Source organism: Trypanosoma melophagium, assembly GCF_022059095.1.
Source record: "Trypanosoma melophagium isolate St. Kilda chromosome Unknown ctg26segment0, whole genome shotgun sequence".
In the NCBI taxonomy this organism is placed as follows: Eukaryota; Euglenozoa; class Kinetoplastea; order Trypanosomatida; family Trypanosomatidae; genus Trypanosoma; species Trypanosoma melophagium.
In genome coordinates, this window is record NW_027125157.1 from 648430 (window position 1) to 675727 (window position 27298).

General features: G+C 42.0%; 13 protein-coding genes across 13 annotated transcripts; all 13 read right to left on the minus strand.

Annotated features, from left to right (window-relative positions):
* Positions 1-1587: 1587 nt before the first annotated feature.
* Positions 1588-2772, minus strand: LSM04_002520 (uncharacterized protein; the record flags this gene model as incomplete). The annotated part of the gene is made up of 1 exon (XM_067338146.1): positions 1588-2772. One exon carries the CDS (start codon positions 2770-2772, stop codon positions 1588-1590), a length of 1185 nt encoding a protein of 394 aa, XP_067190679.1.
* Positions 2773-3360: 588 nt separating this feature from the next.
* On the minus strand, positions 3361-4284 carry LSM04_003148 (uncharacterized protein; the record flags this gene model as incomplete). Its single annotated transcript, XM_067338147.1, has 1 exon — positions 3361-4284. One exon carries the CDS (start codon positions 4282-4284, stop codon positions 3361-3363), a length of 924 nt encoding a protein of 307 aa, XP_067190707.1.
* Positions 4285-4689: 405 nt separating this feature from the next.
* Positions 4690-5610, minus strand: LSM04_005836 (uncharacterized protein; the record flags this gene model as incomplete). Its single annotated transcript, XM_067338150.1, has 1 exon — positions 4690-5610. One exon carries the CDS (start codon positions 5608-5610, stop codon positions 4690-4692), a length of 921 nt encoding a protein of 306 aa, XP_067190803.1.
* Positions 5611-6459: 849 nt separating this feature from the next.
* On the minus strand, positions 6460-7959 carry LSM04_001035 (Hydroxymethylglutaryl-coenzyme A synthase; the record flags this gene model as incomplete). The annotated part of the gene is made up of 1 exon (XM_067338151.1): positions 6460-7959. The coding sequence occupies one exon, from the start codon at positions 7957-7959 to the stop codon at positions 6460-6462; it is 1500 nt and encodes a 499-aa protein (XP_067190621.1).
* A 519-nt stretch (positions 7960-8478) lies between these two features.
* Positions 8479-11607, minus strand: LSM04_001764 (uncharacterized protein; the record flags this gene model as incomplete). The annotated part of the gene is made up of 1 exon (XM_067338152.1): positions 8479-11607. The coding sequence occupies one exon, from the start codon at positions 11605-11607 to the stop codon at positions 8479-8481; it is 3129 nt and encodes a 1042-aa protein (XP_067190650.1).
* An 807-nt stretch (positions 11608-12414) lies between these two features.
* Positions 12415-12888, minus strand: LSM04_006994 (Ubiquitin-conjugating enzyme E2; the record flags this gene model as incomplete). Its single annotated transcript, XM_067338153.1, has 1 exon — positions 12415-12888. The coding sequence occupies one exon, from the start codon at positions 12886-12888 to the stop codon at positions 12415-12417; it is 474 nt and encodes a 157-aa protein (XP_067190830.1).
* A 356-nt stretch (positions 12889-13244) lies between these two features.
* LSM04_003246 (Ubiquitin-conjugating enzyme E2) lies at positions 13245-13940 on the minus strand (the record flags this gene model as incomplete). The annotated part of the gene is made up of 1 exon (XM_067338154.1): positions 13245-13940. The coding sequence occupies one exon, from the start codon at positions 13938-13940 to the stop codon at positions 13245-13247; it is 696 nt and encodes a 231-aa protein (XP_067190711.1).
* Positions 13941-14598: 658 nt separating this feature from the next.
* LSM04_008348 (uncharacterized protein) lies at positions 14599-14997 on the minus strand (the record flags this gene model as incomplete). The annotated part of the gene is made up of 1 exon (XM_067338155.1): positions 14599-14997. One exon carries the CDS (start codon positions 14995-14997, stop codon positions 14599-14601), a length of 399 nt encoding a protein of 132 aa, XP_067190871.1.
* Positions 14998-15485: 488 nt separating this feature from the next.
* Positions 15486-16493, minus strand: LSM04_004420 (Glycerophosphodiester phosphodiesterase domain; the record flags this gene model as incomplete). The annotated part of the gene is made up of 1 exon (XM_067338156.1): positions 15486-16493. The coding sequence occupies one exon, from the start codon at positions 16491-16493 to the stop codon at positions 15486-15488; it is 1008 nt and encodes a 335-aa protein (XP_067190751.1).
* Positions 16494-16892: 399 nt separating this feature from the next.
* Positions 16893-19772, minus strand: LSM04_009600 (Vacuolar protein sorting-associated protein 54; the record flags this gene model as incomplete). The annotated part of the gene is made up of 1 exon (XM_067338157.1): positions 16893-19772. One exon carries the CDS (start codon positions 19770-19772, stop codon positions 16893-16895), a length of 2880 nt encoding a protein of 959 aa, XP_067190915.1.
* Positions 19773-20187: 415 nt separating this feature from the next.
* Positions 20188-24249, minus strand: LSM04_002163 (uncharacterized protein; the record flags this gene model as incomplete). The annotated part of the gene is made up of 1 exon (XM_067338158.1): positions 20188-24249. One exon carries the CDS (start codon positions 24247-24249, stop codon positions 20188-20190), a length of 4062 nt encoding a protein of 1353 aa, XP_067190673.1.
* A 608-nt stretch (positions 24250-24857) lies between these two features.
* LSM04_002224 (Aminotransferase) lies at positions 24858-26072 on the minus strand (the record flags this gene model as incomplete). The annotated part of the gene is made up of 1 exon (XM_067338159.1): positions 24858-26072. The coding sequence occupies one exon, from the start codon at positions 26070-26072 to the stop codon at positions 24858-24860; it is 1215 nt and encodes a 404-aa protein (XP_067190675.1).
* Positions 26073-26457: 385 nt separating this feature from the next.
* LSM04_007505 (uncharacterized protein) lies at positions 26458-27186 on the minus strand (the record flags this gene model as incomplete). Its single annotated transcript, XM_067338161.1, has 1 exon — positions 26458-27186. One exon carries the CDS (start codon positions 27184-27186, stop codon positions 26458-26460), a length of 729 nt encoding a protein of 242 aa, XP_067190845.1.
* Positions 27187-27298: the final 112 nt, after the last annotated feature.

Genomic DNA, 27298 nt, shown 5'->3' on the forward strand with positions numbered 1-27298 from the left:
TTTTCCTTCATTTTTCCATCTGCAGCAAAAAAAAAAAAATCATCATCAGGGCCCCGGGTTATTGCTATTTGGATTGCATATAGTATTGACTTTAGAGCAGAGGTGCCACTTTCTTTTTTTTTCTATTTATTTTTTGCTTGGTACAGTCAGAAGACTATATATGCATATAAAACTTTTATGCTATACACAGATGATAAAACAAAGCTGGAAAACAAGAAGACACCACCACCACATAACCCCATATAAGGGAAACACCAAAAACAAAAAAGATGCCTATTAACATTAGCAATGGAAGTAACAATAACAGCAATAAAATTTGTACGAAAAGAAAGACAAAGCGAAAGAAAATCCCCGCTTCAATTGTCCCTCCTTGCTGTCTTCTTTCAGTTCCCTTCTGAGATTCCTCTCCCTTTGCCATTTTATGGCTTTGCCTCTCTACTTTTTTTGCTCTGATCATTCCGATATACCTTCTCTTTTCTGCACTCGCCCACTCTTAATGTGTACGCTAGTAATATGCATACGACAATAAAAACAGCAACCCAGTATTCGAGAGGGTTGGGATAGAAATAGAGTGATTGCGTTCTTGCAAGGGAGAGATATATAGATAGATAGATAGATAGAGAAAAGAGGGAACAGACGAAACAGAGAAACGAGTGGAGAAAACCGGACGGCAACGACATATAAAGCAAAACAAACACAGACAAAAAAAAAATTCCCCAATCTACCTGCTTTAGTTTTGCATTCCCCAATCCCCAATCCCCCCCTCGCCTCGTTGCTCTCTGTTCTCTCCTTAAACAGAGCTTCTCCAGAGAATCACCACCACTATCATCCCTTCCTTATGTAGCAGTGTACTTTTCACAGTACGCACTTTCACTTTGAGAATAAAATATATATATAAAAAAAAACACACACACACAGACACATTTTTTTTCCTCCCTATTATATATATCTATATATATACTCCATTTTATTTTCACCTTACTTTACCTTTTCGCTTTGTATCCTTACTCTTCTTCTCCAGTCTCCAACCCCTACTATAGTCACAGGGAATGTATGAATGGGACACGCAGTCGAGGTAATAAAAAGTGAGAAAATAATCATGAAAAGAGTGGACAGAAACACAACAACACGAAAAAAAAGAAGGCCACGTATGGCTGGGGCCATACGCTGGCTATGGGGGACTTTCTCCTTTTTATTTTCTTTCTAGTGTCGCTGATATCATCGTATCCCCTCTTTTTTTTTTTTTTTACCCGTGTTTTACTTTTTGTTTTTACTTGCTTTTCCTCACCACCTATCTGCCAACCACACATCCTCTATATCAGTTCCCCCCCCCCTCTTTTTAAGGTTGCTTCCTCTGAGGAGACATAGGGTAGAGACGCGGCTTCTCCTCCCCTCACGCCCTTCTCAAAATACTCAAGGCATTTCCCAGAATGAAATATATTTTTCCTCGTTTTTTTTTCTCCTGATTCCTGTTTTGATAACTTAAAAAAAATTAAATAGTCATGCTTCTCCCTCCCCCTCCCCTTTATTTTTCCTTCCTCTACTCTCCAGAGTACAAAAAAAAAAAAAAAGAATCTTTACTTCGGTTCACTCATGCTGTGAATTGCTGTCGGATGAGAGTGCCTCATTCGGCACGTTGCTATCATGAAGCGGTGTATGCGGTTCGACTTTCTGTTCTTTGCATGTTAACATGCGGGAGTTCTCAATGAACTGCTGCAGCCGCAGCGGCAACAGCTGTCCAGTGCGTGTTGGGTACGACTCTCTGAAACCGCTCTCGAGAATCCAGTCGCGGCATATTTGCTTTAACGACTTGGGGCCCAAGTCGAGTTCCGCCGTGTCACTCATAAATTCACCGCGGAAGCGGCCGCCAAAGACAAGCATTGTGTTTTTGCAGACAACCGCCACGTGGCACTCTCGCCGCGATGGGCATCTATCGCCCGGGTCCTGCACAGTCTCAATAGTGTTGGAATCCACAAGATATGTGAAGAGATCATTTAATTTCTTTTTGCCATTCCAGCCGCCAAAGACCACTACGCGGCCGTGGTGCACCACGACACTGTTTCGTGCTCGTCCAAACAACGAACCACCATTAGGGAGATCAATTTTGCGCCATATGCCAGTGTCGTAGCTGTATGAGTACATATCCTCACAACACTCACCGATTGAGTTTCGTCCACCAAACATTATCATATTACGTCCACACGTGAAGGCGGCATGAGCAGATCGTGGAGATGGAGTATCTCCTCTCTGCGGACACGTATCCCAAGTATTCGTTTCAAAATCGTAGGTGTGAAGATCACTTAGACGTTTGTTGCTGTTTCTTCCTCCACATTTGCCTGCGAAGATGTACATTTTCTTCTCAAACAGCACAGCACTATGACAGTATCGGGTGGATGGTGCTTGGGATAGGGTATTAATTTGTTCACATGTCCCATCCTCACTAATGGCAAACAATTTGTTAAACCGCCCACGACCATTACAACCCCCAAATACATATGTTCTCCCCTCGTAATAAACTGCAGTATGAAACGCTCTGGAAGACTGCAGATCTCCTGACATTTTTATTTCTGTCCATCTTTTTTCATGCACATCAAAGGCGTAGAGGTCATCAAGATAGTTAGAGATGCTTTCATTCTTGTCATTGACACCTCCATAGAGAAACACCTTGTCTTCTGCTGCATTAACACACAATGTGTGACCTATTCTTCCAGGTGGAATATCACCGACGCAGTCTACACTACGCCACCGCAAGGAAAAAGTAGAAAAAAGCATATTTCTTTACTTTTACTTTTTACCTTCTTTCTCACTCACTCTCTTTTTTTTCTTCAATGGGAAAATCTATCGTCTTTTCCTTTCACTTTCGTTGTGTCCCTTATTTTTTTTTTCTTTCGCCAAAGAGGAGATCGGTAAACGGTATTGAAAGAGTAAGCTGACTTAGAAACCGGCTGCTCTCTTTGTTTTACTTTTTTTTTTCTGCGGCAAACTGCTAAAACCTGATAAAAAGGAAGGAAAAGGCAACGGGCGTGTTAAGAATAAGCCTTTTACCTCCCTAAAAGAAAATATATGTATTTTTCTATATATTTAAATATAGAAAAGTTAGTGTATAAAGCTCCCTAGTGACTCGCTTTCCTTTCCTTTCCTTTATGAGAAGAACAAATGAGAACAATATCCAATATTATCACGAACATTATTAAGAATAAACAGTACAAGGTACACAACCAAATGAATCAAAACTATTTTCACATACTTACACAAAGAAAAAGAGTAAAATAGCTGAATCAGAAACGAAATACACATACATACACACACACACGGACGCAGACACAGGCAAAGACAAATGTATACAAAAACCGTTTTTCCTCATTCTTCCTCACGCGGCCGACGCCTGGCTGCACGACGGGCCCGTTGCGGTACACCACCATCAGGTGCCAATGAAGGTAACTCACGGTGCTGGGCTCCCCTCACGAACTCTGGCATATACTCCACATCACTATCATCATCATCGCTATTGGGATTCTGTACCTTACTCTCAAGCTTTATATTCGTATAAGTTCCGGGTTCCTGCTTTACCTTTACAAGGTATGACGTATTTGACTCTTTTGTAGCCTCTGCTACTTCTCTCTTCGTTACTCCTCTCTCTCCTGTTGTTGTTGTTGTTATTGCTGTTGTTGTTACCACTGTATCCCTCACCTCAGTCACTCCCTCTGCTGCGAATGATTTAAACACTTCCCAAGTTTCCCGCAGTTGTTGCATATTTTCACGCGTTGCCGGTGGATCAACAAACTGAACGTCATCGTCGTTTTTGTTACTGCCATCACCCTTCAGGTTCATCGCATTCGCCAATTCCTTACCACTACGCAATTGCACAACAAAGGACTTTATACTACGAAAAAGATGCGGCGGCAAAACCCCTTCCCATGTGCGAATCATCGCATCGCACCACAAGGCCCCACTTCCAAGAGATGACACAACACCCACAAGATGCCACGGCATTTGCTGTACAACGTAGTCATACAGTCTTGGGGCCACGAGAGGTACAAAAACGTGTGGGGCGTGCTTCATCAGCGAGTCAAGCACATACCAAAGTGCCTTGTTTTCGTCAGACTCTAACTCCTGCTGGCGGACGAGTGCTTTGCGTAGTGCTGCCCACGCATCTGCAGCCCGCGGGAGGTGACGGAGCACGGCGTGTGTGAGTGCCTCTACGTGTGACCGCGTCGGGCTGCATGATTCGAGCATGACGGTGAACAACTCTTCACTAAACCCCGGTGTTCCACGCAACGCCATTGCACACCACGCGATTCTTCACACCCTACCTTCCTTTCTCCCTTCTTATTCCTTGTACTCCCCTGGCGAGTGTCACCTGCGTATATATATATATATATTAGTAACAGACAGATAAAGAGAGATAGGGAAGAGATAAGTCAGGTATTGTAGTATAAAACCTATACTACATCCATACAACCATATAAATATATTATAAATAAATAAATAAATAAATAAATAAATAAATAAATAAATAAATAAATAAATAAATAAATATATATATATATATATATATATATATATAATATTTGTACTAATATTACACACACACACATGTATATACAATAATAGTAATAATAAAAAATAATAATGATAACACAGTAATCGAAACTTTTCTTTTCAACAGTTCCAAGAGAGCTAACTCCCTTATTTCATATAAGTACCACGCAAAATGGTCGGTCGTGTCTCTTTCGCCCAATTGCGGTAAGCTGGATGGTGATAGTACACATACCACAACCAACGCAAAGCAGCCTCAGAATGTTGCTGAAATCCAACTGATTGCTTCCCAATTTCCACATCAGGACCAGAATCGATAACATCAGAGGATGGATGTGTGAAAAAAGCCACTGTTGTTAAAAAACAACCAGATATAAACGATAATGTGACTTGCGCATTTGTTGCCTGAAAAATTCGGCGATGTTTGCGTGCCAGTCTTTCCTTTTCCACTTCAGGCAAGTGCCATCGCAATAGTGCGAAAAGTCGCGTAAAAAGAGTACTACCCCGCGGTGATGCATTATAGTACAAACGTGGTGCTTTCCATAACATCAGGTAGAAACCAGCTATATAGAGAGCGGGATTAACAAGGAGCTCCAAGCCACGTCGTCCCCTATTGTGCACCTGTTGCGGTAGTTGTACATCCACTGTATACCTCGCCTGCTGTTCAATGGAGGATAGCTCAAGTATGAGAGACTTTAATTCAACTACGGAAAGGGTTCTTGGCGGTTTCACAAGTTCATCCACAAGTCCTTCTTCTTGTAGAGTGTACCCAACAATAGGAGAGGGCGGTAACGCCTGCAAAGTTAACAATTCTTCACTTTCTTTACGTACTTCCGGAGGAACGTCCATAACATTCTCTGTTTTCTTCTCAACAGATGTTACTTTGGTCGAAAACACCGGATCTGCCTCTGTTACGAGGTGCAACTCAGATCTACGTGAAGTGTCACTGTCTGTGTCGAAAACTTTTTTCACTCCAGAATGTGAAGGGGTAAATATTGCTGCCATAGCCTTTTCCGCTTCTTGTTTGATTATCTCATCGTCATTTGCTTCACAGCCCCTTCGCCACCACATTATACGCCTCCCCCTTCTACTGAGGCAGCAGCAACTAAGACCCCAATGGCAACTTTACGTATAGATAAAAATGCAAACAAAAACAAGGTAAAAAGAAAAAAAATAAATATAAACCATTCGTATTAAGAGAAAATGGCAGTAAAAAAGTAAAAGAAAAAAAAAACGGAGTGTTGATTCAAGTTCATAATTATATATGTTTTGCTTGGCGGGGCCTTGCCAATAGAAAAGAATAGAATACCGCAATCAACCAAATATATATAAATATATATGGGGGAGGGGGAAATTGGTAAGGTCTCTTGGATTTTGTTCCTTCAATGACGTCTTGACTGAGCACATGTCGATGTTCGAGCACGCCTTTCGTGAAGGGCCTCATTTCGAAATGTCCCGTTACCTATTACCTTATTTTTTTCCACTTTTTCTACTTAAACGGTCACATATTTAAATATAAACGTCTAATGCCGTTAAAATAGTGGTTATAATGGTATTGATACTAGTGACGTCACTGAATATGATTTTTTTTTGTAATAATAATAATAATAATAATAATAATAATAATAATAATAATAATAATAATAATAATAATAATAAAAGACAATAAAAGTAGTCATGGAAATATTGATAGCAGCAAATGCGGTAGATGAATAAAGGAAGTGAAACATTAATTATTTCTACTTACATCTGCAGATTAAATACCTCTCTGGCAATACCTGTATATCTTTGCCCACCATCTCTTTGTTTGTTTGTTTTTTCTCTTCTTCTCTAATCTCTACCCCTTTGCCCATTGTTTTTTTTTCTCCCTACACCCCATTTCTTTTTTATTATTTCTCTTCTACATCTTCTTCAAATCCCTTACTTCACGAATTGGTAATATTCAATACCGATATCTTGAAATGCCGCCTCGTTACGGCTTCCAACATGACCCACAATAAATTCCTTCTGGCGTCTGTCAGCAGCGAGGTCATCCTTAAGTGATCCCTTGTGCAGTCCCTCGTACTGTTCTTTTGTTAAATTCACAGGATTTTGCAGCGCTGCGGCAACATTCACCTTTGATGCGGCCTTCTCCCATCCATTTACTGGAACCATTGGAATCGCCTCACTTGCGTCACCAGAGCCATATCCAACCATTACCATTGGGTGTCCTGTGAGTTCAATTTTCTTATTGTACGCCTCCTCAAAACCGGCGGCGATCCAGCATGGAAGTGATGCAGTGTATAAATTACCAAAGTTTGCCATTGCCGGACTACCAAGGCTCATCTTTGTACGAAGGAGTGTAGAGAACTCCTTATCAGCACGTACAGCCTTGGCAACTTTGTTCGTGGCACCAAACACATCCTTGGGCTCACCACCGGATTCAATCATACCAAAATAATCTGGAACCACATCAAGTTCTTTTTGAACCACGGCAGGATCAACCTTTGCTGTGGCACAGAGCTGCTCAAAGTACTTCTTGTGATGTTCTGAAGTAGCACGAGCCAGACCACGGGCATAGAGGAAAGACATAGCCTGAATTGGCATCATATTGTATGGACGATGAAAGAAGAGCGCGGAAACAGAGTTATAATACTCACCAGGACTTTGTTTAAGTTTAGTCATCATATTTTCCACGGCCATAGTTACTTCATCCAGGTACACCATAGTGCTGTAGGGACCTGAGAAGACTGGAAAATCAGGAATCTTACCATGTTCTGTGGTACTTCCATACTCTTTAATAAAGTGACGTTTAAATGGTTTGCGAAAGTCCGGTCCCCGATAGTCTGAAGCGGATCCGGAGCACTTTGTATTTAACTCTACCAGACGCGGTGTCTTCTCGACGAGCATAGCGACGGCCCCTGCGCCTTGTGTCTGTTCGCCGGTGGAGCCGAGGGCGTATTCGGCCACGTCGGAGGCGACAACAATAGCGATGCGATCATCGCCGCCGTCGAGTTCGGCGTATCGCAGGGCACTTTTCAACGCGTAGACCCCGCCGAGGCAGGCGTGTTTGAACTCCGGCACCTCACAGTGGCGGGAGAGCCGCGGCAGGCCGAGTTCTCGCAGGGCTTTGTCGACCATTCCCCGCACAATGATGGAGCCGGCGGAGTTGTCGGTGCTGCTCTCCGTGCCGAGTCCGAGAAAACCAACCCGGGCGGGGTCGATCTCGTAGTTCAGCACAAGTCGCAGGACGGCAGAGGCGGCCATCGTGTATGCGTTTTCGTTATGGGTTGTAATGCGGAAGGAATCCCCAACGACATTCGACACTTTCTTCCAGTCGTTGCCGGTCCACATACACCAGTCCTGCAGCGCAACACGGCACGGCGGGGTGTACACCGCGAAACCGCTGATTCCCGCAAGCGAAGTTAGGGTCCGACGCATTATCTTTTGGTACAAATAATAAACTTTACTTACTATTATTATTATTATTATTATCACACCAGAAATTGGGGAGAAAAAAAAACAGCAAAGAAACGGGAAAGAAGAAAAAGCAAAAAAAAACAGAACAGTAATTGAGGAGTGAGAGTAAGCATAACAAGAGGAAAAACAGGAAACAACAACAAATTATATATTTAAGAGAAACAAGACATAGTGGTCATATGTACAAAAAAAAAAGCGGAGCGGAACTCTACACCCAGAGCAGAAAAAAAAAAAAAATGATCATATACAAACCCATATTTTAAATGTTGAAATTTGGATGGTATTTTATTATCATAGAATGCGCAAGCAAGCAAACAGCAAAAATAAAAATCAAGCAATGTATTATACTACAGAAATCCGGAGGGAAGGGAATAAATTAAATAAGGAGAAAAAAAAAACCGTCCGCCGTGCGGTCAAATTCTTTTCATTTGTTTTTCACTTCCCTGTCCAGTTTAAATCTGCAAAAAAAAAAAAAAATGATTATACTTCTTCTCTTCGCCAAAAATTAGCAGTAATAAAAGAAACCCTACGTGTTCTATCCTTTCGGTGTTCAAGTACGCGCCGAACAATATATTTACACCACGGAGAAGTACCGGAGGTTTCTGGAAGCTGCGCAAAGGGTGGAACTCCCTCTCCACCGTCTATGAGAACTGAAGTTGTCTGTGAAAAACAATACCGAACAATTTGTCTCAGGTTATGCAGCAACTCCCGGACATGTGCAATGGGGCGATACTTCTGATCTCCACTTGACTGGAAGCTGAGAATAAAAGCATCTACACTGCCTAAATCCTCCAGAATGGACTCTCCCTCTTCTGGGCAAAAGAAACGATCTTGTGATCCCTCAAGGTAGACATAAAATAGGGCCGCAACGAAGTGTAGCAGAGCTCTCGTGCGTACTTCTCTTACTATGGCGGAGTCAGTAAGATGTTCGGTAAATACAACCAAAGAGCTTTCTAACTTTAGTAAAATAAATTTCATAGTAACATCAGGGAATTCTCTGGGAAAATGACGACGCTCTGCCATTGGAATTTTATCTGTTTTTAAGTTTCGAAAAAGGCGCATATCTGTTTTCATAAATTTTTCAAAAAGGAGAGATCCAATTTCCCCTCGAATTATAGCGACAGCAGCAAATTCACAAAGAGTAAACATTATTTCCGTAAGGTGCTCTCCACTAGACCTGACAACATTTTCAAAGGAAATAGCCGGTACTCCTGTAACTCCACGCACCACTCGATAATCTTCTTTAGTGAATGCAAGGAATCGCTTCCATCCACTCTTCAAAACAAATAAAGTATTCAAACGTAATGTAATATCATCTAATGACGGGGGAGGTATGGACATTTTGTCACCAATTTCAAGTATTGTTTTATACTCTTGTATATAACCACTATGTTGTGCAATTCCCTCGTTAAGAATATCAGGACGCATAAAACCACCTTTTATTAGTCCAGCAGTATCATTTATACAATCTGATACATAGGACAGCCGTTGAAAAACCAATTCTTTTGCCCAAGACAAAAGTGGAGATGGCATAGGTGTTACAATCTCCTCTACCAAAGCATTCACAAGAATCTGAGTATCACGTGTAAAGTGCACAACATCTTGAAGGTTTAGTTTTACTTTACGTAGTTTCTGTTGCACTCGTTCTCTCACAGTATAATCGTACCTTTCAATTAATGGAGCAATCCATGATAAATAGCGACGTGTGCTTGAAAGTAAAGCACGACTCATCTCTTTATCATTTTCTACACCAGGGGAAGAGAACTTAGCTAGAAAGGCAAGCAGAGCATTTGTACCTTCAACGAAATCTTCAGGCGTTTTATCACCACGTATAGCCTTCGCCCAGTGTTGTGCAATAACATGTGATGCAGCAAGTGACATACCAGGTAATGTAAGAACTACGGCATGTTGAACACTATGCGAAAGTAATTCACAATATGCACGGGCTCTGTCCCCTACACTTATCAGGGTATCTAATAGTTGCTGCGGTGGTTCAACACAGTTAATTCGAAATTTGGGACTACTAAAACTTCGTAAAATACAGCAAACTACAAAAATCATAAGGAATGCAATTAAAAAATCATCTACTGAACTTGTTGGTGGCAACACTTGACGTCCGTCCACTCGAACATATGCTGATAGAAACTCCGAAGGTAAGGATACACAGGATTCCAAAAATAGTGCCGATATACAAATAAGAGTGTGTTCAGAGTTAATGGCACTAATAAGTGTCATTGGAGCGCAACAGAGTTCAAATATCTCTTGAAGGACATATAATTTATATTTAGTATCTGGCGTAAGAGGTACTTTTCCAAGCGATTGTGTTGATCTTGACAACGCGTTTACTGCCTTTGCAATCTCTTTAAGAAAAGCACGTTGTCGATCTAATTCAACCTTTTCATCTATTGAAAGGAGACGGGCATGCAGGCGACAAAATGGATCAAGACTACTTGATATACCGAGTTTTCTTCGCAATGCAGTAAGTGTGTGGCTCACTTGTTCTTCTTGTAGTAAAGCTTCTCCCACACAATTTGTGTCAATCCTGTAGAGCGGACACAACGCCCCTGCATAGATGAAAGCACGTAATACCAATGGATATTCGTGCCCACCTGGGTTATCAGGATGTTTGCGGCACACACGTAATATTTTTTCATTTCGTTGTACAAATTCTTTATCACTACTTGTATCAACTAAACGTTGAATAGTACTAGTATCAATAGATATAGGTATATCACTTCGATCTGCTGTAATTTCCATAAGGCTTTGAATACTACGAAGATGTTGCTCCTCACTTATATCAAAGGCCTTTTGAAATCCACGACGCATTTCCTTTTCATAACGTTGACCGTGTACTCCAATAAAAAGATCAGCACCAAGCAGTAGGTGTTCATAAACTAGAAGATTTTGTTTATCATCATTTTCTCCAAATTCGGTAAGCAAGTCATTTTCAATCACAGGACATAACTCAATGGACGGAGGATCAGGAAATCTTAGAGGATCACGTGCAGGGCAATCATCATTTGTCAAGTATGGAGCAATATAATCAGCAACTGTAAACTCATGCAATCCTTCGATTGGTAAAGGATTACGATGTCTGAGTTTTTCTGTAGTACATATAGACAAACTGCCTCTTAAACTAGTATTAGGAGTTGCCTGTTCTCCCCTATGATTTCCTATATGTTTCTCTGCTGGGTAAAAGAAATCACCAACTACCTCCTTGGAAGACTCTACAGAAGCCTCTCTAGAGTTAGTTGGTATTTGTACGTTTCGAATTAAATTTGCTAGAAAACTTGAAAACCTTTCTACACTTGTTTGTTTCACCTTATTTCCAGCGCCACCAGTACCACTACTGCAGTGGTCCGTGTCATTGCCGTTACTGGCGGATCTACCTTCGCTTATCGTCAGTGTCGGCGGTGTTCCGTGCACTTTAATTGTCAAAGGGTTATTTGCAGATGCACTTGCGTAAAGAGAGAGTGGCGATTCCATTTGCGATAAATCAAGTTCCGACAATGGTTTTGATCGAGGCGGTAACACAACAGTCACATGCGGTGGTGGGTTCTGCAAAGCGTAGAGAAGGAGTCTATCACGCTCTCTCTGTAGTTTTTCCATATTTGTGTGTTTTGTGTGGTCAGCCAGTTATACGGAGTAACAGAAAAAAAAAGAAAGAAATATAACTTTTATATACTTATTTACTTCTGTTTTTTTTTTTAAGAATTGGTTTGTGTGGAACGTAGTGTGTGTTTAGGTGTATATATGTGAGAAGCAAACAAAATAAGAAAGAAAACAAGAAAGGAACACAGATCGGTCGCATAATCACAGGCTAATGAGTAACAGGAATAACAACAACAGATATAATAGCCACACAAAAAGCAGCACAAAAACAAGAAAAACAACAAAAAAAAGTGAACAATCTAACACGAATAATAACTGGAAAAAACAAAAAAGCGAGAGCGAAAAGAAAAAGAACTAGCTCCCGTTCTCGGGGCAGAATGATTTCACAAGAAGCTGCTTGCCCAACGTAAACGTAATGGGATCTTCTAACATTGTACAGGACCAAGAATGAAATTCTCAAACAAAGTAAAAAATTAGAAATATAACGCTGCAGTTTATAGCTTGGCGCCAACGCCAAGTCTTGTTCCCTTTTTTTTTACTTCACACACATGGACGCAAAAATTAAAAAAAAAACATTTAGGTAGAGAACTAAATACAGCCCAAATTTTCCTTTTACTTTTTCTTCCTTTTTTCCTTTCTATTCCTTTTCGCTTTCACCTGTTACACTCTATCAGCAGACACATATACACAGACACTTCTTTTTTTCGTATTACACGCAATTGGAAAAGTCTCTTGTCTTTCTTTCTTTTTTTTTCTTTTCTTCTCCGAATTTACTCCTGCCTCGGAGGTATTTACACCTCTTCCTCAGCACGTATTTCGCTTTGCTTCCTTATGGACCTGAAGCACCTCACGACGATACTCTTCCTTATTTGGCCACATCATTGCAGCACGATTGTTGAGTGGTGACTGATTATTTGGATTGTCAAGCAGATTCTGTATAGAGAGCAGAATCTTTGAGACAGTGTACACTGCACTCCAGTTGTCCTTTAGGATATCAAGACAAATGGCACCGTGAGTGTCGACATTTGGATGAAAGCACGGGGTGAGAAACCGCACAAGAGGAGCCTCAAATGGGTAGTTCGATGGAAACTCAATAGAGAGACGGAATTCGAGTCCTTCGTATGGTGTGTGTGTGACACCCTGCACAGTACCGATCCAATGAAAGAGATTGTCATTTTGCGGAAAGGCGGAGATGCCGTCGGCGGGGTTCATCATGAGTTCCATGAACTCTTTTTGCAGTCGCGATGACGCACTGCAGCTCGATGAGGCCGATGTCATTTCCTACATACATACATTAAAGAGATATACATAAATAGAGAAATATAGGGAGAGAAAGAGAGAAAGAAAAAAAAAAAAGAAAAAGAAAAACGTTGATGTGGGTTTGCGTTCGTGGTTTTTTTCTTTTATCGGATTTTCCTGACTCACATTACCCATATGCAAGAAAGAGAGAAATATATAACGAGAATGACAAGCAAAATGGTAAAAAACAAACAAACAAGGAAAGGAGACATGATGCATGAACCACAAGTACAACTGCTGTTCAAAGACAAACGGAGGAAGAAGAAATAGAGCATTATCAAAGAAATCAAGTCAAAGATTTTTAGCTAGCATTGGAGGAATATATTTTCTCTACTTCACTGTAAGATTCTCACAGATGGAAGCCAGGTTCGACCAAGCCACAGTGAGAACCGTTTTTCCCACTCCTCCTCTGGACACCCTGACGCGTCCACGCAAGTTTCACTACTTTCAAGATAATCCGAGTTTGTAAAGAATGCAATCGCCTCTCGTGAGAGATAGTCCACGTATGGTTTGCCCAGCACTACTTCTTGTGTGGCACTACGCCGCTCCACATCGTAGCGGGCGAGTGCTTTATTCACATGCACGACGGCCGGCCACTCGGCGGGGTAAAATAGCGATCGCACGTGGTGGAGCAGCCGAGCCATCACCGACACCCGCATGGGGTCCAGTCCAATGTAGACATTGTCGAAGGGCACCACAGACCTCCCCCCCTCGCAGTCCTCCAGCAGCAGCGGGTGGCTCTTGAGGGGCGCCTCCATGCGGACGGTTGGGGCCTCAAACGGATATTTTGGCGGGAAATACACGCGGAATGGGAAGACCCCGCGGTACCACGGCGATGGGAACCGCAACACACTCAGCAGTCCACACCACCAGTTTTGCTGGCACTCATCGCAGTCGTCACGGGGCGGGACCAGCAGAATATCTCCAAACTCCCCGCACTTCGACACAAGGGCGTATTCCCGACGTAGATATAAAGTGCGGTGCAGTGTGTCCCGCGATGCGGTAGATGCCATGTCATCGCGTGAGTCCATTACACGCAAGAGGATGAAGAAGAAAAAAAAGAAAAAAAAAACCCAATAAATCCTAATAACTAGTTCAAATGTGGGGATAATTCCAATAGTGGAAAAGGAAAGAAGGAGAAAAGGAATGGACAAAAAGAAACAAAAAGAAAACAATGAAGAAATTAAGAAGCCAAAGAAGGAAGAAGAAAATAAAATAAAAACATTGCAACATTAAAATAAATGAGTTATTTCATTTTTCCCCCCACACAAAAACTTATATTTCCCCTTGGAAATATATCTTAGAAACCAAGAGAAGGATAAACGAAAAAAAAAGGAGGGCGAAAACAAGCAAAATATTCCCTTCTATCTTTACACATGCAAGAGTATACAGAATAATATATAACCACCTATTAATCCTCATGCATACATACAAAAGGAGAGACTCAGTCAGAAGCATGCGTACCGTCCACCAAGTCATAGATTGCAATTCGGGCGCCCACACAAACACACAGTCAAGAAGAAAGAAAGAAAGAGGGACAGTCTCTCTGAAGAAGAGGGGTCCTTCCACGTGTAGGAGTACACTCGATAGGGACCAAGGCGTAGGGAAGATATTGTGGATAGTGTCAATGAAAACACCAATCTACAAACAGAAGTATAGGCATCAATATATATATATCACAAACGATGCTTAGCAGAAACACCCATTACGATTCCAATCCTTTTCTTTTCTTAGTACAATGGAATGACTTGGTGTTTTGAGTCCCATGGCAGAGACATAATGTATACTTTCACCCTCGTCATTCGCCCAATAGTCATAGCTGCCAACAGAGCGATCCCATGCGACACCCTCAGTTTCACCATCAGAAACTATATCGTTTTCTGGGACCTCACCTACGAAGCGTATATCCGGTAGACCCGCTTGCCACTCGTATAAGAACCCATACGCTGGTCCAACGCCATTCAGGGACCGCATTCCCGATAAACCACTGCAGTGTGCGTCACTAGTGATATCTGTCATTCGGGAAACAGATGGTAAAACGACGGGGTCACCGGAATGAGGGTACTTTTTCGACGAAGACACACCCATTTTGCTTGCTATACTATACACAAATATGTTACTGTACCTAGCGAGTAAATAAGAGATAACAAAAAAGGGAACAAAGAAAAAAAAAAATGAATATGCCACACCACCAGGGGACTATTACCCTGTACGTTTAAAGCAAAATTATATTATTTTTTCCTTTAGGTGCGGCGACATAGCATTGCTGCACAATCATTGAAGCAGTTGCATGTTATCGTGTGTACGCTCGACTCTGAAACTGGGACTATGCAAGACACAAATACCGCCAAAATTGCTTTCTTTCTTTCTTTTGTTTTTTGTTTGAAATCAGATTCACGCACGCACACTCACAGACATACAAATATATATATATATATATATATATATATATATATATATATGGACGTATGAATCCCGATGTAAAAGGAGAAGGCAATACAGTTTGTCGAAAAAGAAAAATGCAGCAGTCCCCCTCTCTGACCACCGCACCATTCACTTGTATGAGATTTCTTTACTCACTCAGAACCTAACTTTAGTCGACGTCTTTGCTCTTCTTCCTCTTTTTCCCGTTCACGGACCCTGTCACCAAATATGTCAAAATTTGGAGGTTGCTTGGGTGTTGTGAATTCTTCATGGTGATCATCACATTCGATAAGTACACCAGGGACTCGCATTTCGCGGGTACACTGTGCGGGATCCGTGAAACCCCAAAGGGCCACACTAACCTTTCGTGTGTGCCATCGGCGTTTATATGTTTCAGAGAATAATTCATAGCATGGGCATACCATTGAGACTCCAGAAACCCAAGGATTTATGCTTTCTTGAACATAATTCAGTACTCGGTCAAAAAAACCGGGGCAAACTCGGACGAACCATGGTATATCCTCTGCCCCTGAGGAAATCCAGGAACGTAAAACTCGGCCTGAATGAATTTGTCCCACTGCCACATTTCGATCCCGTTGACGTACATAATATAAAATTGATGGGCTTAACGCAATAACTGTCGTTTGTTCATACATATAATCTGGGTAACGACGATACAACTCTAGTACTTTATCTGCACAGAGTCGTGGACGCCGCATTTCCTTAATTTCAATGAGCATTTTGAGATTGTTCTCCCTACAGAAAAGTAATGACTCTTCTAGCGTTGGTAGTCGTATCTGTCCTGTTGGGTCCACTAAAAATGGAAGATTCTTAAGCTCTAGTAGCGTAAGCTCATCAATGCGCCTTGTGGGCGCCACTCTCTTCAAGTGACCATTGCACGTAACGTCGTGGAAGACGGCGAGTTCGTTGTCTTTTGTGAGCCGCACGTCGACCTCAATTCCTGCGGCACCGCGGGAGAGTGCGTACTTGAAGGCATCGAGTGTGTTCTCTGGCACGCCCGGCACGCCGCGGCAGCCGCGGTGCCCAAAGACCTGCGCCCCCCAATGCAGACGAGTGGGGCCGGCGGGGAGTTGCATGTGCCGCACGTACGCCCAACTCGCCGCCGCCACCATCGTGGAGGCCACAAAGACGCTCTTCATTCCTACTCGCTTTCCCCTACACAGATAGATAGTGAGGGAAATAGAGAGATAACAAAAGAGAAAGGACAAGTAATAATAATAATAATAATAATAATAATAATAATAATAATAATAATAATAATAATAATAATAATTATTATTATTATTATTATTAATAAACACAGGGAGAACCGAGAGTGCAAGAAATGAAGAGAGGGAAGAAGACCGCAAAAAAAAAAAAATTGATAACGCAACAATCATCATTTCATCTTCACGTTCGTCCAGGTACCTCATACGTCTTTGTTCACACACCACCCTCTTCAGAGACAGAGAAACAAATAATATAATAAATATATATTTATACATTTTACTAACTAAAAATAACGCTATGAAACGTCCATGTTTTTTCTTCTTTTTTAATTAGCGGAAAGCCACGATAGGAATTGCATCTTTATGATGTAACTGTTCTAGAAGTTCCTCTAACTGCGCCTTCATGGTACGATCACCGGCGGAGAACCACTGTACCAGATCAGCTGCAGAGTAAGGCGCGTGACGCGTTCTCACCCACTCTAAACGTTCCTCCTTTCCTTCAACAAAACCGGCCTTTATTACACTAGTCACATAATCTGGTAGTACAAAGACTGCTTTCCCAAATTTCGACCCCACTAGCTGCTGAAAACTCTGTACGTCTACTGATATCTGCATAATAAGAGCATCTGTAAGCTTCTTTTTAGCTAACTTGGTATATTCCTTTAATAGGGTTGTTTGTACAGAAAATATAAAATGTCTTAAAAGAAGTCGCTCTAAATCAGGAGTTGGCATAACTTGACGTTTTGCATTGAGAGTAGTCATATCCTCTACTAACTGTTTAACATAGGAACTAGCTTGAACTTCCTTTTCATTACCTCTTAGTTTGCTAATACTCTGGAGAATGTTTTCCATTGGAAAGATTGCCAAACACAATCGATGAAGACCAACATGTAACAATTCCTCTGACACTGCTTTCAATTTATTGCACCGCTGAATCCACTGATCCACCGTCATAGAAGGTAATAATGGGGCAACAGAATATACCATTGCTTCAAGAAGATAAACTAACGTTATACAAGATTGTCCAGCTACAGTTCGGTTAACAATAGCGTATTGATGTGCTTCACTTGCAATAACCCCACGTATACGTCCCCAAACACGAGGAGGAAAACGCCCTGATATATCATCTTCTGAAGTTAATACAGAGACACTTCCATTAAAGGATACTGCAGCAGAAGTGGTATTTTGTCGGGCAGTCCTTTCTGCTGCTATACGCATCTCGGCAAGCATTATTTGGGTTGCCTCACTAAAATCACCCTGATTTTCAAGACGTACTGTTCTTGAAATAGAAACAAAGTTATCAGCCACTGTGTAAAGGTATAGAGAAATAAGATCTTCTGCCCAAGCAACTGTTTCCGCTGCAAGTGGTGCAAATCGAGCTACTATTCTTGCCACATATTCTAGCAGTACATTAGCTAGTGCAACTGCGGATGGAGTTAAAAGTGATGAAACATCATATACCCCACGGCGGGCAATTTCCTCACGGAATGACTCTGTCTTTACTGTACGTGCAGTATCCTGTAATACAAGCATTTGAGCCGTATAGAAAGGGTTTTCACGACTACCTGGGGACTCAATCGAAGCCTCTGCAATGTATGCTTTAACTTCCTTTACGGTACGCCTATATGTTTCTGGATGAATTGGAACTACAACTTGCATATCCAGTGCACTCATATCGTCAACAACCCAGGCATCATCTGCCATAAAGTTTAATATTTGAGCAGCTTTAGGTTCTTGAAACTGATGTGTAATATATTTAACTAGAGATGTTTTTATCTGTGCTCGGGCATTTGACTGATCGCTCTTTTCAAGACCTAATACAGATATCGCCTCAATAAGCATACTCACTACAAAATATATATGTAGAACTCGCTCAACATCAACAAATTCAAAGCGTGATTTCTCCAATACAAGGGTAATTTTTTCTACAAGGTCATGTCCAAGTTTTTGACCTACATGATTAATTTCCTGTATTGTTGCAGCGTGTAATGGGGCTAATGGATGATGATCCAAACGACTATCATCATCATGTATTTTTCGCACTGTAGCGAATAAAAATAAAAAATCCATCATCTTAGCTGACATTTGACATAAACAAAGCATTAAATGGTCAGGATCAATTGCTGCAGCGATATCAGCTATACAAGCCTCTTCATCTTTTACATGTGATACTTCTATAAGTGACTTTGTTAAGATATACACCGCTGACTGCCATAATGTTTGTGCTATAAGACTAGGAATATGATCAACAGTTCCTAAAATATTTGATGCCTCAAAGGCATTTCGATATTTAGATGGAATAAACTTTGCTGTTAGACATTCGTGCAATGCAGCTTCTTGAGACTTTTGCAGTAAATTTTTATTATCACGATAATTTTTCCATTCATCTATGATATTAGACATGCAAAATAACTTCTTGATTCTATCTTCGTGTTCAATATCACCTTGTAGACGTAGGAGATCTGCTGCCTCAATAAGTTTACCACCTTCCAAAAGCGTCAATAACTGATTACGCTTCCAACAGAGATCTCGCATTGCAGTAAGAAGTGAAAGTGTTGCCGCACAGTTACTACGCCTACGATGATAAACTAATATCTTCATTTGTTCTGCTGCTCCATTTTTCGCTTTTCGGATAAAATTTCTGCCTTTTTTACAATCGCTTGATGTCTCCAATAATCTATCGTTAATAAGACGAATTTCTTCTACACCATTAACGAAACCTTTGCGATTTGCTAATACCCTTTTTTTAAGTGTAGCGCTCACAACATCACACTTTTGCCGCAACTCTCGTATGGCCGCTTCTGTTAGCTGCCGTTGTTGTTGCTGTTGTACATCATCACTATTGTCGAGCACAACCTCCATGTGTGTAATTTCATACTTCATGGCATCGTATGATTTGTCGAAGAATTTCTTTTCCACACGCTCGTGGACCTGCTCTTCTGTTAGAGCCTCTTCTTCTTCCGACTCCACATCACTTACCTCCGCCGCCGCAATGCGTTCACCGTGTTCGTTATTAATTTCTGCCCCATATCGCAGTTGAAATAGACGTCGCAGTGCACTACTGCTCTTCCGCACACTACTGGCACCCGGCACACGAAGCCGATCAACGGGAATACTGCGCAGTACACTCTTTGTCATTTTGTAACCCTTTTTCGCCCCACGCATCGCCCCTTTCCAGGCATAACTAATCCCATCACGCATTTCATCCATTTTTGTACTACCACTACTACTCTGCTTGTCACAGGGCGGCTGGAAAAAAATAAATTAAAAAAGAAAAAAGAAACCACATATCCATTATGTTAACGGAATAAAGAAAAAACAACTGAAGAAATAAAAATATAGAAAACAAAGAAAAAAGAGGTTGGATACCAGACTCTAATAACTCTGAATTGTATAGCTAATACGCAGAAACGAAAAGAAGTGTACAGCATCCTTCGTTTCTAATTCTTCTATAAATAAATAACAAATATATATATATATATATATATATATATATATATATGCACGTATGCATATACACGCTTGCTTGCGTAAAACTGACGCCAAGAATGTATAAAAGTGAAACACCCCATCAGAAGATGAAAAAAAAAAAAGAGGGGGTAAATAAAAATCACATGAGACAACTTCAGCGACCATCCTTGTAGTAAAAACCACTACGATTCACATCTTGTTCGTGCATGCGCCGGCCCACTTCCAGCTGTTCCTGCTGTTTATCAAAGCAAAGCTGCATAAGCTGTTGTGCACTACGCATCTCTTCCATTTTTTCTAGAAGATCTTTTTCACGTAATCGTGTTTCTGCAAGGGTGACCTCACTAATATTTTTTAGAGATTCAAGATTTGCACACCGCTCCTTCAGCGCTGAGTTCTCCGCCTTGCGTGCCTGCAGTTGACTTGAAAGTTCCGCCTCCCGCTTGCGTACCTCCGCGAGCTCCTTCTCTAATACAGCAATCTTCTTCTCATCATTACGTGCCTGCCGCTCCAATCGCCGTTTCTCCACTTCAAGTCCGTTCACTGTTTTTGTGAGTTCTGCGACGCGCTCTTCTAATCGACTTTGCTGCGCTGCCGCTGTGTGCCCCGTCTGCTGCGCCCCCTGTCGTGCGGCGTTGAGTTGCTGTTGTAGTAACTGCACCTGCCGTCGTGTTTCCTCCAACTGGACCTGCAGTGTTTCTTTTGCCCGCAGCGCCGTTCGCAGTTCCGTCTCATTGTGGCTGCGCGCCGCCCCTGCGCGCTGCTCGAAGCTACGAAGTTGTTCCTTCAACGCCGATATTTGATCCTCGTGGTGGGCAATCTCCAACTTGGCGCACTCCAACTCTGTCTTGTCGCGGTGGAACTGTTCCTCTTTGCGGCGGTAGTCTTTCAGTGCGGCGTCCGTGTCGCGGGAGGCGCGTGCCGTCGCGTCAACAATCTCTTGTCGCAGTTGTGCAATGTCAGCGCCATGCTGTAAGGCAATCTTGGAAAGTTCTTTATTACGATCATCCACAACCGCCTGCATTTCTTCCTTGTGAATACGTTTCAGTTCATCCATCTCACGACGCATCTTTATCTGTTGTTGCTGCAGTTGTTCACTGCAGTTTTGCTTGTAAGAGGCAGCAATCTCCCATCCATTGTGAGTGACCCGACCTAATTGATGGAATGCACGCGATGCGATGGTGATTGCAAAGTCGCCAAACATTTCTTTTGTTAACATAGCATCTTCCGCAAAATTTGTAACCAAACGACAATAAAAATTAGATACTCGACGCTGAGCGTTTCCCGCATACTCTAGTGCCTCTTTTTTTGCCTCCTCTGATACACTAAGTGCTTCTCTTGTTTCTTCTAATTGGCGGTTTAACATATCTAATCGGTTAATTGCCTCATGCAATTCCTCTCTCTTTTTGATAAACTGAGCACTCTGCTGCTGCTTTACCCGTTCCAGCTGTTCCTCCAACATACCTTGACTAATACCAGAAAGTCTTTTCACTTCTCCTAACTCTTGTTCCCGCAATGAGAGATGCGCCTCTGCGGTTTCATGAGCCTTACGCGTCTTTTGTAACTCTTCTTGTAGTTCTTCTACCTTAGCCTTATACACTTCAACGTCTTGTTCACATAATTTTTTCATCCTTGTCAAATTCTTTTCTGCCTCTGTTTTTCTTTCCGCAGCAGCATCAACTTGCTCTAGTGCCTTACGCAGTGCTTCCTTTCGCATTGCATGCTTTTTTTCCTTTTGTGTAAGCAGTTCTTCCATTTCCTCCACTCGGTCCTGTAACGAACGGTTCCGATCTCCCAATACTTCCATCTCACTTAATTGCCTTCTTAGTTGTTCCTCACGGGCTTCAAGGTCCTTCTCTAGTAAAGTAATACGATCACGTAAACCATCCGCTTCTAGACGATTCAAATCGGTCTTGTGACTGAGACGCTCCTCAAGTACTGCCACTTTTGCACGTTCATCCCCCAAACGTGGAAGTTCATGCTGTAAGGATTCTATGACAGCATCACGTCGGGAAAGTTCACGTTCTAGTTCTTCACAGCTTCGTTTGGCCAAATCCTCAACTTCTTTCGCGTGTCTGGCAATCTGGGTAGATTCCTCAGCCTTTAATTGTAGTTCTGCACTTACACGTTGAAGTTTCTCATTACATTCTCGAAGTTCCCTCTCGGTCATCTCCTTCTGTTCCTGTAATTTTTCAAAAGACGATAACTGACGATCTCGCTCCCGTCGCATCTCTACACCTTCCTGTCGTAGCTGTTCTACACTCTCTTGAGACTCACATAACTTCTTTTTTAGATTCGCCAATTCTTTCTTGGAATTTTCATCAATTGCCTTCTTAAGTTCATGCTTCAATTCAAGTGTTTCTTTCTGTTTTGATGCAAGTTCTTCTTTAGCCTCTGTTAGGGTTCGCATAAGTGATTCAGATCGTCTAGTATCTTCTGCCCGTTCACTTTCTAACTGACTCACAGACCGTCGTAGCCGTGCTTCTATTTCTGAAGCAGTATCAAGTAACTGCTTTTGTTTGGTTACTGTCTCTCGTAGTGTTAATGTCTCACGTCTTGTTTCCTCTAACAATCTCAAGTTCTCACGGGCTTCAGCTACGCATCGTTCACATTCTTGACGAATGTTCCGAAGAGCTTCTTCTGAAGTCTGTAATTCGCGTTGTTTCAACTTATTATTAGAAACCTCCTCTGTGAGTCTTGCAGTGGTAGACTCTAGTCTCTGACGGAGGTCATTGACTTCACTCTCCAATGCTCTTTTACATTCATTCACCTCATTCTTGTGAGCCCATGCAACCTCTTGCAAACGTTTTTCCTGGACAGCTAACATTGTTTCCTGATGATGTTCCTTGTCCTTTAGCTGGTCTTTCATCCTCTCGATATTGACGTTTGCAGCATCAATCTTGGCACAAAGTGTTTTCTTATCTTCTGCCAATCTCTCTCGTAGCATGCTTAGCTGATGTTGGGCATCCTTCAGTTCAAATACGATACGATCACGATCTTCCTTAACTCGATCTCGCTCAGCTGTGAGTAGCGCTATTTTCTCCCTTAACTCCGCACTTTCTCGCAGTGACGCCTCCTTAACACTTGCGAGAGACACATGCGATTCCTTCAATTCCGCTACACCTTCTTCAAGTCGCCTCTGTAGTCGCTCCGCTTCGCGCTGCTGCTCCGCCACATCAGACTGCACGTTATTTAACTGTAAAGACAACTTCTCACACTCTTGTTTACTACGCCTACGCTCTTGTTCGAGAATTTCTGTCTTTTCTCTCAACTGGTATTCTGTGGCTTGTACTTTCACTTGATTTAGTCGAACTTGTTCCATTGCAGCGTCCAGTTTTGCTGTGACCTTCTCAGTTAATTCATGAGCAACTTCAATTTCCTTCTCTTTGGAAGCAAGGAGTTTTTTACTCGCTTCTCGCTCTACATCAAGTCTTTGACGTGCCTCTTCCCCTTCATGGGAAACTTCTGTGTATTTCTTCTCTAACTGTTCATGCAATATTCTGAGTTCATCAAGTTGAGTTCGGTATTTACCAGCACTTTTTTTAATTCTTGATAAATCTGCCTTTAGGCTATTCGCTTCCTCTGTGGCTTTTTGTTTCAAAGCACGTATAGACTCCTCACACTGCGCAATAGCATCAGTGTGAACTTGTTTTGGAATCATGGACTGCATCTGAAGTCGCATGTCCTCCAAAGACTTTCTTAGCTCTACATCAGCTACCTCTTTCGCAAGTAACTGCTTCTCCCTTGAATCACATGCTTCAACTGCCTTTCGAGCTGTCTCACGTTCGTTCCATACATTCTTTTGTTCTCTCTTTAACTCATCGCACTCATTTCTGAGGGATTGAACTTCCACAATGTGTTGTCGACGCACCTGTTCCAGTACTCGAGCATGCTCTTGTCGGTGGTCTTCCATCATTTTCGTCGCCTCATCTAGCTTTTGTTGCATTAACTGAAGTTGCCCTTTCATGGACTCATTGTGGTTCACAAGTCTATTGATATCTGTCTCATCCTTCTCATGTCTTTCATCCATCTTCTTAATTTGTTTATGTGCTCTTTGTAGTTTCTGTTGTGTATTCAGCACATCCGCTTTGTATGTGTCCTCTCGCTTTTTTAACTCACAACGATGCTCCTCAAGGCCCCGAATGAGTCCATGGATCTCATCATCTTTGGTGTTGATAACACGCAGGTATTCCTCCAGCAACTGGTCAACGTGTGCCATTACCCCGCTAACAAAGTCTGTCTGTCACTCTCTCTATTCTTAGCCAGTTAAGGCGTGGCAGACTATGGGACTTCTAGCATCAAAGGTCATTAACGTGAAAAAGAGATAAGGTAGGAAATAAATAACAGCAAAAAAAAAGATAGCAGAATAGAAAGAGACCCATCAGAAAGAATAATATCAACAGAAAAAAAAATATGTAAATACACAATTTCCAAGTAAAAATCAAAAATTAAGAACAAAGAATTAAGCATAACAGAAGATTAGAATAAAGCGAGAGATACAAAAAAAATAAAACCCAAAGGCAACACCGAGATGAGGCCAAGGGATCTCTCTACTCAGATTCTTTTAAGATATCCTTTTCATACCCAGCGTAATGCATTCGTTTTATTAGTAATTGTTCAAAGTAAACGGAGTACATTAAGTTATTATACCATTTTTTTTTGTACCTAATAGGGGTTTAAAAGATTGCGTTTTTTTTGTGATTTTTGTATCGAAAGTAGTTCTGCGCATGCTCACAGAAAAGAAAAAAAAAAGAATTCAAGTCGTTTTCCTCTTATTTTGTGGCTCATAGCAAAAACAAAAAACAAGAAAAGAACACAGAAACAAAATTACACATTAAGTTCCTTCTTGATCGCCTTGAATCCCTCCACAGCACGCATCACATCTTCAGTGGAGTGCGCTGCTGATAACTGCACACGAATGCGTGCCTGTCCCTTTGGCACAACAGGGTAGCTGAAAGCGATGACGTAAATACCCTGCGACATCATCCGTGATGCAAACTCAGCGGCAACACGAGCATCGTAAAGCATCACAGGGGCGATGGGGCATTCATCATGACCGGCGATGGTAAAACCCGCCTTCTTCATCTCCGTGCGGAAGAGGTGTGTGTTGTCCTGCAACTTCTTGCGTGCGGAGGCGGAGGACTGCAGCAGCTCCATCACCTTCAGTGTGCCGCCAACAGCCGCAGGTGCAATTGTGTTGGAGAACAGGTATGGACGACCCCGCTGGCGCTGCAAGTCAACAATTTCTTTGCATCCAGATGACAGACCACCGCTTGCGCCACCAAGAGCCTTTCCGAGTGTTGTGTTGAGAATATCAACCTTGTCCACAACTCCAAAGAGTGTTGGGGTTCCTCGGCCTCCCTCGCCCATAAATCCCGTGGCGTGTGAGTCGTCCACCATGATGTTGGCACTGTACTTTTCTGCCAGAGCCACAATCTTATCAAGTGGTGCAACATCACCGTCCATGGAGAACACACCATCAGTTACAATGAGACGAATACGCTTATTCTGAGTCTTTTGAAGAATTGTCTCAAGTTCGGACATGTCCATGTGTGCGTAGCGGTGTCTATCAGCTTTGCAGAGACGAACCCCATCAATGATGCTGGCGTGGTTTAGTGCATCAGAAATAATAGCATCTTCCTGAGTAAGCAGTGCCTCAAAAACACCAGCGTTGGCGTCGAAACAACTTGGGTAGAGAATAGTGTCTTCAGTTCCAAGGAATTTTGTCATTGTATCCTCAAGTTTCTTGTGAATATCGGTTGTGCCACAGATGAAGCGGACGGATGCCAGTCCATAGCCGTGGGTATCAAGGGTCTCCTTTGCCGCCTTCACGATCTCTGGGTTGCCAGCGAGTCCAAGGTAGTTGTTAGCGCAGAAGTTCAGAACAGGCTGGGAGTTGTTCTGTACATTAATAGTGGCACTTTGCTTCGATGTGATAACACGTTCAGCCTTGTATGTGCCTGCCTCCTTTACTGCGGCAATTTGTGCGGCTGCCACCTGGCGCAATACATCGCTCGCCAGCTTTAGTGGTGTGCGGAACATTTCTTTAGTGATTTAAGTTTTTTTTTTTTTGAAAGTATTTGTTTTCGCGTGTTTTTTGTCTTTCTGGGGGATAATTATTGCAGTAAATATTCCCGCCCAGGTATAGTTGGGGTGAAGCCAGGCAAAAAAAAAAAAACACAATTTTACACAAAACGGAAACTAAAAAAAAAGTCTCACATTACAAGTAATTTTAATAATTTACACAACAGTATGGAAAAACGAAAAAAAGTCACAGAAAAAAAGAAGAACAGCATATGGAGGCAACAGCATCCCAAGACCCCAGAACGTGCTCTTTTTTTTTTTTATTTTCCACTTATCTACAACATTCGCAATTCACGTAAAAATCTGCATAAGAAGATATGCAAGATGTTGTATGACGTCTACTTTACACTGGTATTGTATGCAACATATGCACTACACGGTGCGGAAGTATATCCTTTAGCTCCTCACGAGTTTTCTCTGAAAGCACGACAAACAGTCCACGGGAGCCTTTGGGTAATACATGTTCACCTCTTAAAGCATTGTCCTCCAAAAGCTCCTTCAGTGAGTTCCCCACGCCCCGCACCACTCCCACATCCTCGACAAACCAAAGAATACAACTAGCAGTAGCAGCGTCCCTCTTGAGTCGCTGCAAAAATGAAGTAACACTGTCAAAAGGAGTAGTTAATCGATGAAGCGTGACACACTTGGGAAGGGTAGAAATTTGCTCTTCGACCAGAGCAGGGTTCACACGCTGTAGATGGACGCCAGTAACGCCAAACCTCTTTGTAGAAAAGGCAGATACTAACGGTTCCGTTGATGTGCAACAATGGCATGGAAAGCTCTGATTCAAATCCTCATTGAAGAAATAGAAAAAAACTATAGCAACTACAACAGCGCAGGCAAATCCTACAATATGACAAAATCTTATATCATTGAAATGCAGTCTCTTACCCCTTTTCTTTTTCTCTGTATTTTTCTTTTCCTCCTGTATTTTTTTTACGTCAGTCTCTACACTACCGCTTCGAGTAGATGATGATTCATTACGTGATTGGGAACTATTAGTTTTTATGGGGGTTTCACTGCTAGCACGTTCTTTTCGAGTACCCTTCTGGCGTCCTTTTCTCTCTTGCATGCCTTCCTATTGCCTAATCATATTAGAAAAAAAAAATGCAGACGAACAGAGTCATCAGAATAGCAAGAAAAAAAAAAAATAGGGGGGAGATGCATCATTATTACTTCTACTC